Source organism: Microcaecilia unicolor, chromosome 1 (genome assembly GCF_901765095.1).
Source record: "Microcaecilia unicolor chromosome 1, aMicUni1.1, whole genome shotgun sequence".
Classification (NCBI taxonomy): domain Eukaryota; kingdom Metazoa; phylum Chordata; class Amphibia; order Gymnophiona; family Siphonopidae; genus Microcaecilia; species Microcaecilia unicolor.
In genome coordinates, this window is record NC_044031.1 from 609977186 (window position 1) to 609997036 (window position 19851).

Here is a 19851-nt window from a genome sequence, read left to right on the forward strand (position 1 = left end):
TTTGAAAGCACATCTCTTTAATAAATAAAGGAGGAACAGGGGTGATATGATACAGACGTTCAAATATTTGAAAGGTATTATTCCGCAAACGAACCTTTTCCGGAGATGGGAAGGTGGTAGAACGAGAGGGCATGAAATGAAGTTGAAGGGGGGCAGACTCAAGAAGAATGTCAGGAAGTATTTTTTCATGGAGAGGGTGGTGGATGCTTGGAATGCCCTCCCGCGGGAGGTGGTGGAGATGAAAACGGTAACGGAATTCAAACATGCGTGGGATAAACATAATGGAATCCTGTGCAGAAGAAAGGGATCCTCAGGAGCTTAGCCTAGAATGGGTGGCAGAGCTGGTGGTTGGGAGGCAGGGCCAGTGTGGGCAGACATATACGGTCTGTGCTGGGGCTGGTGGTTGGGAGGCGGGACTAGTGCTGGGCAGACTTATACGGTCTGGGCCGGGGCTGGTGGTTGGGTGGCGGGGATAGTGCTAGGCAGACTTATACGGTCTGTGCCAGAGCCGGTGGTGGGTGGCAGGGATAGTGCTGGGCAGACTTATACGGTCTGTGCCAGAGCTGGTGGTTGGGAGGCGGGGTTGGTGGTTGGGAGGCGGGGATAGGGCTGGCCAGACTTATACGGTCTGTGCACTGAAGAGGACAGTACAAATAAAAAAAGTAGCACATATGAATTTATCTTCTTGGGCAGACTGGATGGACCGTGCAGGTCTTTTTCTGCCGTCATCTACTATGTTACTATGTTACTTATCAATAGAACAATAATTCTCTGTTTTAACTTCTTTTATATCAGTTATGAGATGTTTACCCTAAACTTACCTTGTGTTTTACTTACCTTATTTTATCATTTTAACTGTACTCTTACAATTCATATTTCAACTCAGACTGTATGTTATCCAGGATAATAATCCTATAATGTACTGTTTCATTGTTATTATCTCATCTTTTATTGTAATATTAATAATTGATGTACTCTATATTTCTCTATACTTCTTGTTCACCTTCTAATCACGTATGTTTACTAAGGTGTGCTATAGGCGTGTTTGCGGTTTGAACGTGTGTAAATGGTGGATGCGCATTAAACGCTAATGTGCCCATAGGAATGTATAGGCATGTTAGCGTTTAACGTGACTTAACTTTAAAGGTGCGTTAAAAATGCCTTAGTCAACACACCCCAATGTTTTTTTATCGACTAATTATTGTGAGCCACATTGAACTCAAGACTCCTTGGGGTTATGTGGGATTTAAATGTCATGGATAGATAAATAAATAAATAAATGTATGTGGCTGAAGTCTGTGTATAGGTATGTATTTTCAAACCAACCAGAGCAATCCTTTTACTAAGTGTCTGTAGTTACATGCCCCTTTTGTGCATTAATACAGAGAAATTGCTTGTCCGTAGCAGTTATCAGTGCTGATTGGTTTGTTAAACAATTAAATTGCATGTGTGCGATTTGGCCACACAGCCAAAATTACATGTTCAACTTTAGTCACCATATATAGGATCTGGAGGATAGTGTGTAACTGCAAGAGGGACATATATATGGACAGAGCATGGGCTAGTGCCCACAGACCTAAGTGACCAAATAGATCTGTACAAATGGACCCCACCCAACTGCCAAAAATTAGGTGCCCGCATTTATACCAGGTTTCAGCAGGTGTAAATGCTGGTGCCCAGAGTTAGGTGTGAATTCCGTGCTAAGATAGTATTCTATAAAGGACGCTCCATGGAGACCACCCTTTATAGAACACTGTCTTAGCACGGATTTCATGCCTAACTCCATGGAGCGCCCTTTATAGAAGTTGTTTATTACAGATCTTTCTGGTGCCTATCACTTAACTCTGGGCAAGTCACTTAACCCTCCATTGCCCCAGGTACAAATAAGTACCTAAGCTGCATTGAGCCTGCCATGAGTGGGAAAGCGCGGGGTACAAATAAAAAAAATGAGGGAAATCAGTACATCTGGCCCTAAAAGCATATACTTTACACCTGTTCAGTCCAGGGGCGTAGCCAGACTTCGGCGGGAGAGGGGTTCCAGAGCCCGAGGTAAGGGGGCACATTTTAGCCCCCCCTGGTGCCGCTGACCCCCCTGCCATTGCTGACCCCCCCTGCTGCCGCCACCACCACCACCACCAACAACAACAACAGCTTTGACCCCCCCCCCGCCGATGACCCTCTTGATCCCCCTTCCACCGCCAACCCGCCGTCGGCTACCTTTGCTGGCGGGGGACCCCAACCCCCACCAGCAGAGGTCCTCTTCTTCCAGCGCAAGGCTTCGTTCTGTTTCTGATTCTGACGTCCTGCAGAACGAAGCCTTGCACTGGAAGAACAGAACCTCTGCTGGTGGGGGTTGGGGTCCCCCGCCAGCAAAGGCTGGCAACGGCGACGGCGACGGCGGGTTGGCGACAGGAGGGGGGGTCGAGAGGGTTGTCGTCAGGGGGTTCAGGGTCAAATCTACGGGGGCCCAGGCCCCTGTGGCCCCACATAGCTATGCCATTGGTTCAGTCACGGGAGTATTTCACCCATTTGCTTTATTAAATGACACCTGACAGCCCCTGTGATGCCCTGCTTCTATTTCTTGACTACCTTGTCCTTACAAGTTATGATCCCTTGTGTAACAAGTATGACTGTACATGTCTTCCAGCTCCTGAAACCTGCCTCAGGCTATAGGCTTCCCATTCAGAGGTAGTGTGGGGGGGGGGGGGGGGAGTGTTCATTTTTGATTTTGAACCAGTACTGAGGCAGTAAATTAAGCATCTTAAAGTTCTGTGTAGATCTGTTCTGCACTGATTAGCATAAGCACTTTTCCCATAAGTGCCAGAACACCTCTGTCGATAATCTCTTATACACATCTTAAATGCTTTCAGGTTTGGCTCCAATGAAGCGCAAGGTAAAAACTAGGGAGGCATTAAGCTAAGCAGGATGAGTGAATTCCATAATACATTCCACTCATGAGAAGCCTTTAAACACGGTTGGCTCTAATGTTATTTCAGCCTCCGTCAGTCAGACAGGGAGTCATATGGAGACACTGTTTTTTGCGAAGTGAACATCACTCACTTAAGAGATGAGGGATCCATTCTATCCACCATGGGTAGAACTGGGAACAGCTAGAAAGAGGGGCAACTGCAGTAGCCCATGTTGACTAATTTGGACCCAAAGGGAAGAGCTTATTTTAGATTATGACACAGAATCATATGGACAGGCAGATGAATATTTTGGGAGCTAGACAACTGGATGGATAACTCTGGACATGGCAGAGCAGAGATGAAAAACCTGCTGGGGTGGAAGATCTCTGTGTGACTATCACACTACTCAGGTTTGCAAAGACAGCGGGGGAGAACTGAGTGAGCAGTGAGACTGGGATCACATTATGGAATTTACTCTCTCTGGCTATCAGAGCAGAGAATAACTACCTCAGCTTCCAAAAAAAAGTTAAAAACCTTCGAATGCTATATAACACCCATCGATCACTTTAGAAATATCAATTTTAACAAATAATATAATCACACAGTATAATGCCCTATAATATCACATCTATCCAATAAGAATATATTCACCCACTGACCTATTTATAATCTGTACCTGTTGTTTCTACTAATGTTGTAAACCACACTGAACCCTAAACAGGGGATATTAGCGATGTATAATACCTAAATTGAATTGACTTGTATGTTTAGCGTACGTTCACCATTGAATGGGGCTCTTTGAGACAGCTGTCCAAGAGCCAGAGTCAAAGGGGCCAAGTACAACAGTAGTAACCTGGTATCATAGATAATTAGATGATGTTATTGATACTGTTCTATAGATATAGGACAGTAATTTAGAGTAGATTAATAAGTACATAAGTATTACCACACTGGGACAGACCAAAGGTCCATCAAGCCCAGCATTCTGTTTCCAACAGTCCCATCCCCTATCTGTAGGTGAATTTGACAGAGGAGTGTCTTACCGAAGTCCATGGCAGTGAGACCATGTAAAGAACAGTTTCTTCTCTCTGCTGCAAGGTTATATGCAGCTTAGACATATTCTTAGCAGTCTCTCACTATCTAGTCTCAGCTAGTTAAAGCTCATACACAGAAGACAGTCAGGGAGTCATACGAAGATTTAACCTTTTGAACTTGTTTGGGATAATGTGGGATATAAATGCCTCAACTAAATACATACATACATACATACATGCATAAACAACCCTGCACTAGTACTAAGCGATATCAACTTAAGCCAGCCATAATGGATGAGCCACAGCTGACTATATAGAGAGCCAGTATATAAATTGACCCAGGCAGCAGGTATGAATTATTGTCAATGCAGATCATTCTTGAAGGTTTACATGCTTAACTTTGAGAGAGTTAGGTCTCTAATTTGGCGCTTTTGAAAAGTGACTAAAACTGAGTGCCTAATCCTAAGCAAACAAAAAATGGGTGGGGCCTGGGCAGGTAAAGTAAATTAAGTGCTCAATACTGATATGCAACATTGACATCATCTTTAGGGGGAAACTCTATAAATAGTGCTCAAAATTCGACACCCTAAAAAAAATCAGCACTGGACAGTATTCTGTAACGAGCGCTCCGAGATTGGCACTCTGGATCCGTGCTTCATATTGGGCCTGAGGAGTTACACCAACTGATACCAGGTGTAAATCCCGCCAAGTAAATTGGGCACAGATGCACATTATTCTTTAACGCTGCACACATTTTAAGGAAATACCTCTGACCTGCCCATGGCCACAGCACCCTTTGTGGATCCTCGTGGAAACACTTCGGTGCCATTCTATAAATGCACTTGTAAGTGTGTTTCCATGCAGCTCTACCATTTGTGCCCCATTATAGTGTCTTGCATTTGTTAGAACGCTTTTCTATGCTGGATTTTCAGTGCGGAAGAAGCACTTAATATTTGGCACCATATATAGACTTTCTCCCTTAATGTCTGTCTTTCAATGCCTAAATTGCACACATTTTCATCCTAAAACTTAGGCACCTAATTTCAGCTGAAGTTTAGATGCCTAAAATGGGGAAGCCCAGGTTGGGCACATGAAGGGAAATCCTGTAACAAGGCACTTGCGCATGTAAATTTACTGAATGCTACCAGTTATGTCCATACGTGACAGCAAAGCGATTCTGTGGCAGTCTGTAAGGGTGGATCTAAGTGGCATAGCATGTAGATGCAAGGGGGGGCATACACATGGGTGAAGCATGGATAGGCAATGGGTGGGCTCCTATTATAAGTTACACATGTCCCTGCCACATTCAGATGCCCGCACTTTTGTCAGCTGTATGGCTGGTGGTGCGTAAATGTAAATCACATCAATACCAGATTACTCTAGTACTTTGTAATGGAATCTGGATGTCCAAATGTTGTTATAGAATAGGGTCTCACCATGCATCCTGGGGGAGGGAGATACCTAAATGGGCGTGACCAGTTATAGAACTGCCCCTTCAGAAGGGCCGGCTCAACCTATGGGTCAAGTGAGAACTGGCTCAGGGCACCCAGTGATAAAGGGCACTAAAATCTCAGTGTAGCATTTCTCCCTCTATTCCCTCCCCATCCCCATTCCTTACCTGTGATCTAGTATCTCCTCTTCTCTCTCATACTCCTCCCCAGATACCTTACCACACTAGAGGGCACCAGGAGCAACAGCAATCCATGCATGCTGCCTGCTCCCAGCCCGGAGCCTTCCCTCTGCCTCTTCTCACTCCCTCTGATACAACTTGCTATTTCTGGCAGCGCAAGACATGGCAGAGGAAGGCTCCATGCTGGACGCTGGCAGCATGGGTGGATCACTGCTGCTGACAGCGCCCTCTAGAGCATGATTGTAGCTGGGGGGGAGGATTTGAAAGCGAAGAGAAGATACTGGATCGTGGGTTTGGGATGAGGGAATGGAGGGATAGATATTTGATCAGAGGCCGGGGGAAGGGGGTGCCTGTGCAGAAGTTGGCTCAGGGCACCACAGCCCCTTCAGCTATCCCTGTTCCTCAGTATCTCTTGAATAAAATGTCTGTTGATACAGCATACCTCATTATGGTATTTTATTATGACACTGTATCCTAGTCAATGAATGTTACATCTCCATTGTACTAACATTAATCTTTGAACCCATGTAAAAGGGGCTAACTTGGGAAAAGTTTTTCATCACATGTGTTTTTCTTCCCTAACTACCCTCAGGAACACCACTGTGCTTAATTCCAAAGTCATCTCTGTCATCGTGAAACCATCTCCAAGGTCCATCCTTGTCCCTTTGGAAATTGAGTTCTCCCACTTGTACAATGTAAGTTAAATAATAGCAGATTGAGACTGAGTGTCTATGAAATAGCTGTGCGCATGGAGTCCCTCTATGCATCAAGCAAAAAAGAAGACCCTAATCCCACACTATTCAACATAACACAGGAAACAGTGAAGGTGACCAATGAAACAGCAAAGTAACCAATGACACGATAATGACTTTATTGATTGTCTTCAGAACTGACTCGACAGAGGCCGTGTTATATAAACGAAAAGTGTGTGAACTGTGTATAAACATCAAGATATATCATAACATTAATCCAACAAAAATTTTTTAGCAAAGCATTTTTTGAAAGAAGAAAATTATAACCTTAAAATATAAGACCAAAAGCTAAGTGGTTGTAATTATATAGTTTTATGTATTTAAATGTATGTTCAAATGAATGTTTATGCTACTGTGCTGTTTTATTGGTCATCTCCACTGTTTCCTGTATTGTCCCTCCATACATGGCATGAGACAGTCCTCCACATGGAGCTCCAGCCAATAAATCATGAGATGGCTGTCAGCTAACTCCTGGTGTAGAAAATGTGAAAAAGAGGGATATGAAAGAGGCAATGAGAAGAGTAAGTTTCCATCCTATGTACTGTCCATCCTGAGACCTGTCACTAATGAGTGCCATATTCTTCCTTGTAGAAAGTATGGTTGGTTGCTTTCTCAAGTCTTATAAGCCCAGCCTGTGAGCTTCTCCAATTATTACCCTCCTCATCCCAGTCATAAGAAAATTGCTCTTTTAACTGGGTCAGTGGGTAATGACAGAAAGTGGGAGCTGTAATCCATTTTCTCAGCCCTTTAAACTCCATTATCTTTCTTTTACTGGAACGGGGTGGAATTATTTCATTTCGACACATAATATGTAATTATAGCCTTCTGACTCTGTCGCTGATCAGAGCGGGGCCTGGTTCCCTCCCTTCCTATATACCTTATAACTCGGAGATACTTATTTCTCCAATAAATCCTTTAATTATGCTTCCCAAACTCATCACCACTCTGACACAGGGTGTGATTCTTGTTGCTGTGTGCTAATTTCATAATGAAGCATTACCAACATTATGTTGACTACTCCTCTTTTTTTCTCCTCCCCTGATTCCCCCCCCCCCCCACCCCACCTTCCACAACTCGCTTGCAGGGAACAACAAATCAGACATGTATTCTATGGGATGAAACTGATATGTAAGTTGTGGTAACTGTTTTCATTTCTGTTTAAATGTGGTTCTCTGACTCGCTAACTTCTCTATATCACAACTGCATTATAGATTAATGTGAAGCTTGGATCATATAACTCCAGCCCTATCATATCTATTTCATATCTATTTCATCTTTCTAACTATATGTTGCGATAAACTTGTTTCCTGAATTTTTAGAACTGAGTTGCTAAATGGAAATGTTTCATATGTAGTATAATAATACAGATGGCATGATCCCCCAAATTCTATATACGGTGGCCAGATTTGCACGCCAAAATTTGGATGCACAGCCGAGATGCATGTGCAAATTAAGAAGCCCTTTTACTAAGGCACAGTGGGCCTAACGCGGGCCGACCGCGCACTAAAAGGGTACTAATCCGGGACACGCTGTGCTGTCCCACAGTAGTTTCCTGCTCAGTGTGCTAATCCCACGTGGGAAAGTACTTTTTATTTTCCAGTGCGGGAGGTGTACCCATGGGTGCCTGCACTGATTGGCTAGCATGGGCACATTAAAAGGTGCTACCCGATTAATACAGGAGTAGCACGGGAGCCATTACTGCCTCCTAAATAGGTAGTGATAGGGGCTCCCGTGGTAATGGTCATGCGTTAATAGTGAAATGAGTGTGTGACCATTACAAAACATATGGCAAGGCTGCCATTTTACCGCTGTGCTAAAAGTGGCTGCAGAGGGCGGAAAACCCATGCACTGACACCAGTGGCAGCCATTTTGTAGTGTAGCTTGGTAAAAGGACCTCTAATTAAATAATGTGCTCAGAACCATCAGTAATTGAGTGCTAACAACCAATTATTGAGGTTAATTGGCACTCATTAGAATTTTGCACACTCATCTAGCTGTGTGTGCACTACTCTTTAAGGCAGGGTGCCCAATTCCCATAGCGCATATCTGAAAAGGGGACATGGTCATGGGAGGGGCATGGACGTGTCAGAGGCATTCCAAAAAGTTACATGCATTGTTACAGAATACTGCCTCAGCGTGCATAACTTTAGCACCAGCATTTACACCAGGCATTAGCAGGCGTCTGGGTGCGGGAATCGGCACTAAGCATGATTCTATAAAGGGCATGTGCTTTTCATAGCATCGCCCTCGTTGCTGATCTTTTTTGGCATCCATTTTTTAGTGCAATTTATAGTATTTCCCACATGTGCAGCTTACTATACTAATATTGTGCTGAATATATGCTGTAATATTAATTATAAAGTTCTATAAAGGTTGCCCAAATGTCAGTGCTAAAAGGGCAGATGTAAATGCTAGTGTGTAAATGTTGCACTTTAGTGCATAACATAGTATTCTATAAGTTATACACATGAGTGTGAGGCCTGTCCATGCCCTGTCCATATGTTTACTCCCATCACAGTTCATTTTATTTAATTTCTGGCTCTTATATCCCGCTAAATCCAAAATTGAAATCAGAGCAGGTTACAGAAACACTAAGCTCAGAACTTATAAACAGATAGATTTACAGATGAGTCTTAAGAGAACATCTAAAAAGATGATAAGAGCCCATACTCCTAACATATATTGGAATATTATTCCATAATTTTGCAGCAGAGTAGCTAAACATACTAAGGGTTACCATATGGCTTCAGAAAAGGAGGACACATTGATCCAGTCTGGGTTTTGCTTCCATGAATGCAATGGAAGTAAAATCCAGACTGGCTCAATCTGTCCTCCTTTTTCTGGGGCCATATGGAGCGGCATAATCGAATGGCCGGCCCCGTAAAGCGGCATACCTGACCACATTATCGAAACAAGTTGACCGGCCATCTTTCGTTTTGATAATACGGTCGGGGCCGGTCAAATCTCAACATTTGGGCCGGCGTTAGAGATGGCCGTCATCGGTTTCTGGCGATAATGGAAACTAATGGCAGCCATCTCAAACCCGGCCAAATCCAATGCATTTGGTCATGGGAGGAGCCAGCATTTGTAGTGCACTGGTCCCCTCACATGCCAGGACACCAACCAGGCAACCTAGGGGGCACTGCAGTGGACTTGAGAAAAAGCTCCCAGGTACATAGCTCCCTTACCTTGTGTACTGAGCCCCTCAACCCCCCCCCCCACACAAAAAAAAACCCATTACCCACAACTGTGCACCACTGCCATAGCCCTCATGGGTGAAGGGGGCACCTAGATGTGGGTACATTGGGTTTGTGGTGGGTTTTGGAGGGCTCCCATTTACTACCACAAGTGTAACAGGTAGGGGGGATGGGCCTGGGTCCACCTGCCTGAAGTGCACTGCAGTACCCACTAAAAACAGCTCCAGGGACCTGCATAGTGCTGTCAGGGAGCTGGGTATGACATTTGAGGCTGGCATAGAGGCTGGCACAAAAATGTTTTAATTTTTTTGGGGGGGTGGGAGGGGGTTGGTGACCACTGGGGGAGTAAGGGGAGATCATTCCCGATTCCCTCCGGTGGTCATCTAGTCAATTGGGGCACTTTTTCGAGGCTTGGTCCTAAAAATAAATGTCCCAAGTGAAGCCGGCCAAGTGCTCGTCAGAGCCGGCCTTCTTTTTTCCATTATCTGCAGAACCCAGCCATCTCGTAACTATGCCCCTGTCCCGCCTTCCATACCCTGCCAACACACCCCCTTTAACTTTGGCCGGCTCTGCGACGGAAAGCAGTTGAAGCCAGTCAAAATCGTCTTTCGATTATACCGATTCCTGGCCGGGTTTAGGAGATAGTCGGCCATCTCCCGATTTGTGTCAGAAGATGGCAGGCCATCTCCTTTGAAAATAAGCAGAATGGTAACCCTAAACATGTCATGATATCATTTAAATCCCAATTCCAAAAGATAATTTGATCGAGCCACTGATCAAATATTTGGAAAATGAATTAAAACTATCCTGCTTATAATCGAAAGAGAAAAACGCCTATATTTCGACCCAAATCGGGAGATGGGCGTTTTTCTGGCAAAGGCGCCCAAATCGGTATAATCAAAAGCCTATTTTGGGCTTTTCCAACTGCGCTCCGTCGCGGAAACGAATAAAGTTGACGGGGGCGTGTCGGAGGCGGGACTGGGGCGTGGTTAGCAGCCGAGGAGAGATGGGCGTCTTTAGCTGATAATCGAAAAAAAGGCGTTTTTACCGCGATTTTGGGTCACTTTTTTTGGACCCTTTTTTTTCACGAACAAGTCCCAAAAAAGTGCCCCAACTGCCCAGATGACCACTGGAGGGAATTCGAGGATGACCTCCCCGGACTCCCCCAGTGGTCACTTACCCCCTCCCATAAAAAAAAAACACTTTAAAAACTTTTTTTCCCAGCCTGTATGCCAGCCTCAAATTCCGTACCCACCTCCATAACAGCAGAATATGTTTGATCCTCTCACAGCCTTTCCCTGGGTCAGATGTGGCTCTCGGGTGCACTACAGGGTCACATCAGCATTGCATTGTGGTGGGTGTAGGGTATTGGGCTCCGTGATTTCATTAGCTTGTGTTACAGTCTCACGATGTTGGTAGCTGGTAGGCTCTTCTCCCATGGTGCTTTTCCCTCTGCCTACTGGGTCAGAGTGTGCCCTGTTGTGTTTCCGGTAGTCCATGAGGTAGTGGCCATTTTTGTAAGCCAGTTTTAGATCCCTTCCATGTGTTAGCCACGTTAGAGAACTTAGTTCTTACCTTGAATGTGGCTGAAAGAGGGCATTGTACAGCATTCTGCCAGCTCTGACCTGCTAATCTCACTACCAGGGAGACTCGTTGACAGTAGTGTGGCACAACCTCTGATCTGTACTTAACTGTGAGTAAATGCAGTTATTCCAATAAAGGACGTTTTCGGAGAGATTAGTCTTCAGGTGTCAACTGGTGTGCCAATGGTATACAGTGGTAACAAGTCCTAGAGGCCTGCGTGTATGCAGGTCCCTGGAGCACTTTTAGTGGGTACCGCAGTGCACTTCAGGCAGGCAGACCCAGGCCCATCCCCCCTACCTGTAACACTTGTGCTGGTAAATGGGAGGCCTCCAAAACCCACTGTACCCACATGTAGGCGCTCCCTTCACCCCTAAGAGCTATGGTAGTGTTGTACATTTGTGGGTAGTGGGTTTTGGGGGAGGGGTTTGGGAGCTCAGCACCCGTGGTAAGGGGAGCTATGCATGCGGGAGCTTTTTCTGAAGTCCACCACACAGATCTCTAGGGTGCCCAGTTGGTGTCCTGGAATATCATGGGGCCAGTGTACTATGAATCCTGGCCCCTCCCACGACCAAATGGCTCGGATTAGGACGTTTTTGAGCTGGGCGTTTTTAGTTTCCATTATCGCTAAAAAAAACAAACGCCCAGCTCAAAAACGTCCATTTTTTCGAAAATACGGTTCGGCCCACCCCTTCACGGACCCGTTCTTGGAGATAAACGCCCATGGAGATAGGCGTTTCCGTTCGATTATGCCCCTCCACGTGACCTAGTGGGCAATACCCATGGACAATTTTATACATTAGACATGTCTAAGACATGCCATTTTAAATTCTACTCTGGCCTTTTACAGGCAACCAATGTAGTTCCTTCAAACATGGAGACACATGGTCAAATTGTGCCTAGCAGCACAATTTTGCAGGAGCTATAGAAATGACCAGGACACTTGAGAAGAACCCGAATATAATGAACTACAGTAGTCCAGTTGTGGCAGGATTGTCGCCGGAACCAGCTTTCTAAATTACTCAGGAGAGAAATATTTTCTAACAGCCCTAAGTTGCTTTAGGAGCTCATTTTCAAAAGAGAAAAATGTCCAAAAAGTGGTATAAATCTGCATTTGGACATTTTTCTTACAAAAACGTTCAAATTAGTATTTAAAAAAAAAAGAATAGTTCTGTTTTCAGTGCTGATTTTTTTCAGTGTTATATATATAGGATTCACCCCTAAACCTCTTCAATATAGCTTAGCGTTCCAACAGCACGTACACACGTGAATTGGACATTCACATGCATAAGTTTTAGTATTCTATAATCTTTGTGCACAAATGGTGTTTACATTTAGGCACTAACCCCTGGATTCTATAAATGACATGCAAATTTCCACGTGCAAAATTGCCTGTAATCCTGAGGAGCCCAGTAGCGTCAATTGGGTGCTAACAATCAATTATTGGTGTTAATAGGCAACAATTTGGATTTGCGCACATATCTTGCTAAACGCTATTCTGTAAAGATCCACATGCAAATCTTATAGTGCGCAACTCAAAAGGGAGCATGGCCATGGGAGGGACATGGGCGTGTCAGGGGCGTTGACTAATGATATGAATATTGAGGATCTGCGCCTAAATTACATGCCAAGATTTACAGTAAGTTTAAGATGGTGTAAGTCCTCACACCTAAAGTTTGGCACAGAAATTGGCTCTTAGCACTGTTGCATAAATGGTGCCTAACTTGCCGCGCTGTTTATAGAATAGCGCTCCATGCTTTGATTAAGTTTTTTGAGTGCCATTTTCTGATATTCAGCTGGTGGCAATCAGTATTTTGCTGACTCTGCCTGCATTATATTTGGTAATTCAATGCTGGGTAACGTCCAGCCTCCGGCATTGAATTTCACGATACAGTGGGGGAAATAAGTATTTGATCCCTTGCTGATTTTGTAAGTTTGCCCACTGACAAAGACATGAGCAGCCCATAATTGAAGGGTAGGTTATTGGTAACAGTGAGAGATAGCACATCACAAATTAAATCCGGAAAATCACATTGTGGAAAGTATATGAATTTATTTGCATTCTGCAGAGGGAAATAAGTATTTGATCCCCCACCAACCAGTAAGAGATCTGGCCCCTACAGACCAGGTAGATGCTCCAAATCAACTCGTTACCTGCATGACAGACAGCTGTCGGCAATGGTCACCTGTATGAAAGACACCTGTCCACAGACTCAGTGAATCAGTCAGACTCTAACCTCTACAAAATGGCCAAGAGCAAGGAGCTGTCTAAGGATGTCAGGGACAAGATCATACACCTGCACAAGGCTGGAATGGGCTACAAAACCATCAGTAAGACGCTGGGCGAGAAGGAGACAACTGTTGGTGCCATAGTAAGAAAATGGAAGAAGTACCAAATGAATGTCAATCGACAAAGATCTGGGGCTCCACGCAAAATCTCACCTCGTGGGGTATCCTTGATCATGAGGAAGGTTAGAAATCAGCCTACAACTACAAGGGGGGAACTTGTCAATGATCTCAAGGCAGCTGGGACCACTGTCACCACGAAAACCATTGGTAACACATTACGACATAACGGATTGCAATCCTGCAGTGCCCGCAAGGTCCCCCTGCTCCGGAAGGCACATGTGACGGCCCGTCTGAAGTTTGCCAGTGAACACCTGGATGATGCCGAGAGTGATTGGGAGAAGGTGCTGTGGTCAGATGAGACAAAAATTGAGCTCTTTGGCATGAACTCAACTCGCCGTGTTTGGAGGAAGAGAAATGCTGCCTATGACCCAAAGAACACCGTCCCCACTGTCAAGCATGGAGGTGGAAATGTTATGTTTTGGGGGGTGTTTCTCTGCTAAGGGCACAGGACTACTTCACCGCATCAATGGGAGAATGGATGGGGCCATGTACCGTACAATTCTGAGTGACAACCTCCTTCCCTCCGCCAGGGCCTTAAAAATGGGTCGTGGCTGGGTCTTCCAGCACGACAATGACCCAAAACATACAGCCAAGGCAACAAAGGAGTGGCTCAGGAAGAAGCACATTAGGGTCATGGAGTGGCCTAGCCAGTCACCAGACCTTAATCCCATTGAAAACTTATGGAGGGAGCTGAAGCTGCGAGTTGCCAAGCGACAGCCCAGAACTCTTAATGATTTAGAGATGATCTGCAAAGAGGAGTGGACCAAAATTCCTCCTGACATGTGTGCAAACCTCATCATCAACTACAGAAGACGTCTGACCGCTGTGCTTGCCAACAAGGGTTTTGCCACCAAGTATTAGGTCTTGTTTGCCAGAGGGATTAAATACTTATTTCCCTCTGCAGAATGCAAATAAATTCATATACTTTCCACAATGTGATTTTCCGGATTTAATTTGTGATGTGCTATCTCTCACTGTTACCAATAACCTACCCTTCAATTATGGGCTGCTCATGTCTTTGTCAGTGGGCAAACTTACAAAATCAGCAAGGGATCAAATACTTATTTCCCCCACTGTATATGGAGCCATAAAACCATAGTGTGATATTCAGCATTTAACTGAGTGTGAAAAATCACAGAAAGATAGGACTGCTGAAAGGGTATCTATAATGGAAAAGAAAGTCACAATATTTGAAGGGAAAATTGAAACTAATAGTAAAGATATAAAACAATGTCAACAAATTCAAACAAATATCATTAAAGAAAATATGTGGTTGCAAAATAAAATTGAAAGCCTAGAGAACCAACAGAGATCAAAAACACTACGATTAATAAATTTTCCAAAACAGATGTCGGTTGCACCTTTAATTACCTTTAAAAGGTATATCTTTGAAATACTGAAACTTCCGGAGCAAGCTTGTCCTCCGATTTTAAAAATATATTATTTACAACCTTATAAGAAAAAAAGGACTGATCAACCTATTTCTGAAGAAGCTGATGCTGTTTTTGAGACTTTAAACCTCACGCAAACTATTGAAGATGATAATCTGGGTTTACAACCAGCAACATTAATTGTGACTTTCGTACTACAACCGGATAGAGACTGGATACTTAAACAGTTCTTCCGTCATAGGGAGGAAATTCTTTTGAACTATAAGATGAGAATTTTTCCTGATGTATCTCATGTAACCCAGAAAAAGCGCCAAAGTTGGGAGGCCTTTTTTGGTTGAATTTTCCATGTAAATGTATAGTGAAGTTAAATTCAGTGAAATATGTTTTCTTTGATCCATTACATTCTGGAATCTAGGTCAGTAATAACTCCATCTCCAATTCCAGAAATGGTAATGTTATCTACACCATAGTCTGTTATTTTGATTTTTCTCATGTGAACCTCCCTTCAAGTCTCTAATAGTAGATTAGTTAATGAAAATTATCCTGACTATTGAGCCTTGTTCTCCTCTCCTAATTGTGGACTGAATAGAATATGTATTTTTTTCCTTTTGACAAATTGTAATCTAACAGATTTGCTTTATTATTCCTTTTTTTTGTAACAAGATTGTTCTTAGAATCGTAGTAATAATCTTTAAAAATAAAATAAAAAGATAGGACTGCTGAATATCAGCACTTAACCAGCTAAGTTCTGACTCCGCCTCCGGAATGCCCACAAAATAGCCGGGTACTAAGCAGTTAAGTGCCACAGAAAATGCCCAGTTTGCCCTGGGAAGGCAATTTAAATGTCCAGGAGCCTCTTTTGGCTGTTTGACAGGTTTGAATATCGAGCCCTAACATTATAAAATTAGGGGGTACATGGGTAATAGCTGATCATTACAGCTGTTTTCCAATGCTAGTATCTACTACGAAAAGAGTTTATCCATAGTTACAGCTGCTTGTTCATTCCTGCAAAATCTGAGCATTGAAATGAAAAGAGCTTTTTATTTTTGGATGGAGTTGAACAGTCTTGACTATGGAAAAGACAAATGTATGAGGTGAGATTGGAATGGAAGAGGAACTGAGGGGGAATTGTTAAATAATTCTTCTGTAGACTAAGAGCTAGGTTTACTAAGCGGCGCTATGGGCACGTTAGTGTTTTTCACGCGTATAAATGGTGTACACATGTTAAACACTAACACGCCCATAGAAATGTATAGGTGCATTATCATTTTAATGCGCCTTAAATTTACAGGCGTGTTAAAAAACGCTAATGCATCTTAGTAAACATACCCCTAAAATTTTACATGGCTCACCCTCACTCCAATCCCTCACCACTGCATGACTTCTGTGGTGATATCATGTCTTTCTCAGTTCATATGGTATGGGCTGGCATCTCAGGAGATTGTCATTTGGTTAGAAAACCCTGGAATTTCATCATGTAATATCGGATGTGATTATGTAACAGCAGTGATATGACAAATGAAGCTGATAAAGTTAGTGATATGGGAATGGTACTTGGTTTCTGGTTATCGGACTGTTCCCCTTCTACCCTCTCCCACCAACCACAAAAGCAATATATCCTTCATAGTATTTTGGGGTAAAGAGAGGGGGATTCTTCATTGCACAAATGTGCATCTTCCTTTTTTACATCTATTATTTTTCACTGTTCATACTCATTTTTCTCTTTCACGTCCTCCAGTGTTCAACTCAGGGACTTCAGTAGCCTCCTGTAGTTGCAACCAAGGAGGTTTAATTAACAGGAGACAGCGGGAGTGTACTTAGCTCATTTTCTGGCTGAAGCCAGTAGGCAGAGCTTACTGCCATATTGAGTCACCCAAAACAATAGCACATGTTTATTAGAAATAAGGACTGCCTATGCATAGCTTGGCCTGGACCAATAATTTGCTTTGGTTTGAGTGTATCAAGATGGAACTACGTCTTCAGCCGTGTCACATGATGCTGTGTCCTGTAAATTAAACCTCTTTGGTCGAGAGAGACACTAGTATGTTCCTCTAGACTGAGCTATTTTATATCAGAAAAGAACCTGTATCAGTCTCTTCAGTACAAGGAATTTAAGGTCCCTATAACTAGACTTGTAGCTGAAAAGAACAGCGGTGTTGAAATACAAAATAGGTGTGCTTGTGTATATGTTTCTTAAATTACTTGGGGGGGGGTCGATATTCAAAGTTCATTTAAGCAGCCAGGAGAGGCTCCTGGCCGGTTAAATCACTTGTGTGGTGCTGTCCACTGATATTCAGCAGCACTAACCACTAAAGCCATAGCTGGCTATTTTGTCGGCGGTTCAAGGGAGGAGTTGGCATTTATATGGTTAAGTGCTGATAAAACTAGACCGCATAAAACTCAGGGGGTCTCTTACTAAACCACGCTAGCATTTTTGGTGTGCATTAATGATTACTGCATTTAGTACATAAGTACATAAATATTGCCATACTGGGACAGACCGAAGGTCCATCAAGCCCAGCATTTCCAACAGTGACCAATCCAGGGCAGAAGTACCTGGCAAGATCCCAGAACAGTAAAACAGATTTTATGCTGCATATCCTAGAAATAAGCAGTGGATTTCCGCCAAGTCCATCTTAATAATGGCTTATGGACTTTTCTTTTAGGAAGCTATCCAAACATTTTTTTAAACCCCACAAAGCTAACTGCTTTTGCCACATTCTCTGGCAATGAATTGCAGAGTTTAATTACAAGCTGAGTGAAGAAATATTTTAAATGTTCTACTTTGTAGCTTCATTGTGTGGCCCCTAGTCCTAGTATTTTTGGAAACGGTAAACAAACAACTCATGTCTACTTGTTCCACTCCACTCATTATTTGTATTGATCTCTATCATATCTCCCCTCAGCTGTCTTTTCTCCAAGTTAAAGAGGGGAATGGGAAGAAAATTGGGACTTGATATACTGCCTTTCTATGTTTTTTTGCAACTACATTCAAGGTGGTCTACGTGGTACATACAGGTACTTACTTGTGCTTTTTTTTGTGCCGGTACGCGTTGGTACAGCGTACCAGCACCTTTTTTCCCTCGGGCCAGCTTGCCAGCTCACCTGCCCGCCCTTAGCTCCCCAACAGCTCTGCTTTCTATTCCTGCACTCCGCGACGTGTTTAAATCTTTTATTTTTTTTACCTGAAGTCGCGGCCCCTGCAGCTGCGTTACTGTAAGGACCAGGCTCACCTCCTCCAGCCTTCCTTTCATTAGTTTGTTCTCTCTCAGTGTCCTGCCATCGTGGAAACAGGAAACAACGTCAGATGAAGGCGGGACACTGAGAGGGAACAAACTAACGAAGGGAAGGCTGAAGGAGGCGATCCTGGTCCTTTCACTAACGCCGCTGCCGGCTCTTTGACTTCAGGTAAAAAAAAAAGATTTAAACGCGTCGCGGGGCGGCAGGAACAGAAAGCAGGGCTGTCAGGGAGCTAAGAGCGGGCAGGTAGGTAAGGCTGGGGTTGGTACTGGAACACGACATGGGCTTAAAAGGGGGGACAGGTGGAGGCTGGGGCGAGTTACTGCACATGGAGGGGAGGATAGGGAGCAAAGGAGAATCGCTGGACAGAGGGGAGGGCAGAGGAGAATTGCTGGACATAGATGGGAGGGGAGGGCAAAGGAGAATCGCTGGACATGGAGGGCAGGGGAGAGATGAGAATTGCTGGACATATTTGGGAGGGGAGGATAGGGACAAAGGAGAATCGCTGGACATAGATGGGAGGGGAGGGCAAAGGAGAATTTCTGGACATGGAGGGCAGGGGAGAGAGGAGAAATGCTGGACATGGATGGAGTGGAGGGCAGGGAAGAGAGGAGAAATGTTGGAGGGAAGGAAACATGGAAGAAGGAGATGCACATGGTTGAAGGGAAAGGGCAAGAGGAGAAATACTGGACATGGATGGAGGGGAGGGAAGAGAGAGGAAGTGAGATAAACATGAATGGAGGGGAGGAGAGAGGAGAAATGCTGGACATGGATGGAAAAAGGAAGGAGATGCATACTGATGAGATGAGAGGAAGGGAAAAGAGGAGAAAAACTGCACATGGATGAATAAAATAGGCAAAAGCTGGATCCACTCTATACCTCCTCTAGTCAAGTCCGCGGAGGACCCAGCTTTTACCTGTGGATGTAGGGCAAGAAATGAAGAAGAAAGGAGGAAAGCAAAGAAATAAATGGAATGGAAGCCCTGGAAATGGAGTTAAGGGAACAGATAGAGAGCAGCAGAATCAGAGACTGGGACCAACATGATCAGAAAAACAAAGTCACCAGACAACAAAGGTAGAAAAATCATTTTATTTTCATTTTAGTGTCTGGAAGATGTCCAATTTGAGAATTTATATCTGCTGTCTTATTTTGCAGTGGGTATACTAGAGCTGTAACATTTTTCATTTTTATAATGAAAACAAAATCACAAGTTATTTTTTTCTCTTATACTACTATAGTATTTTCAATGATACTGCTTGTATGTGCTACTGCTGGTATAAGGGGTGTGGCTAATGTGAGTGTGGTTACCATAGGGGCAAAGCCATAGATGGTGGCCCCGCCCACAATGAGTACCAGTATCTTTTTTCCTAGAAAAAGAAAAGCACTGGTTAAGTGACTTGCCCAGAGTCATAAGGAGCTGCAGTGGGAATCAAACCCAGTTCCCCAGGATTGAAGTCTACTGCACTAACCACTAGGCTACTCCACTCCAAGAGCCCTAGCTGCTTTAGCCTTTCCTCAACCAAAAATGCTAACGCTGCTTAGTAAAAGACCCCTTAAATTCTGTTTTTTTTCTGGAATATTGCATGCAACTGGATAAGGGACAACCAGCTGCACAAACCCAGATATTCAATGCAGATGCCTAGACATGGCCCAGCATTGACTATCTGGGCATAACACTGGTAGTGGCCAGAAAAGCACTGGCTGCCAC

At 43.9% G+C, this 19851-nt stretch overlaps 1 protein-coding gene across 1 annotated transcript in view; it reads left to right on the top strand.

The window, feature by feature from the left end:
- ADGRB1 (adhesion G protein-coupled receptor B1) overlaps positions 1 to 19851 on the top strand; it is a 474869-nt gene that overhangs the window by 219259 nt on the left and 235759 nt on the right. The window contains exons 17-18 of the mRNA XM_030190012.1: positions 6166 to 6268; positions 7410 to 7453. Of these exons, the coding sequence (XP_030045872.1) occupies positions 6166 to 6268; positions 7410 to 7453 (147 nt within the window). The remainder of the gene's footprint in view (positions 1 to 6165; positions 6269 to 7409; positions 7454 to 19851) is intronic.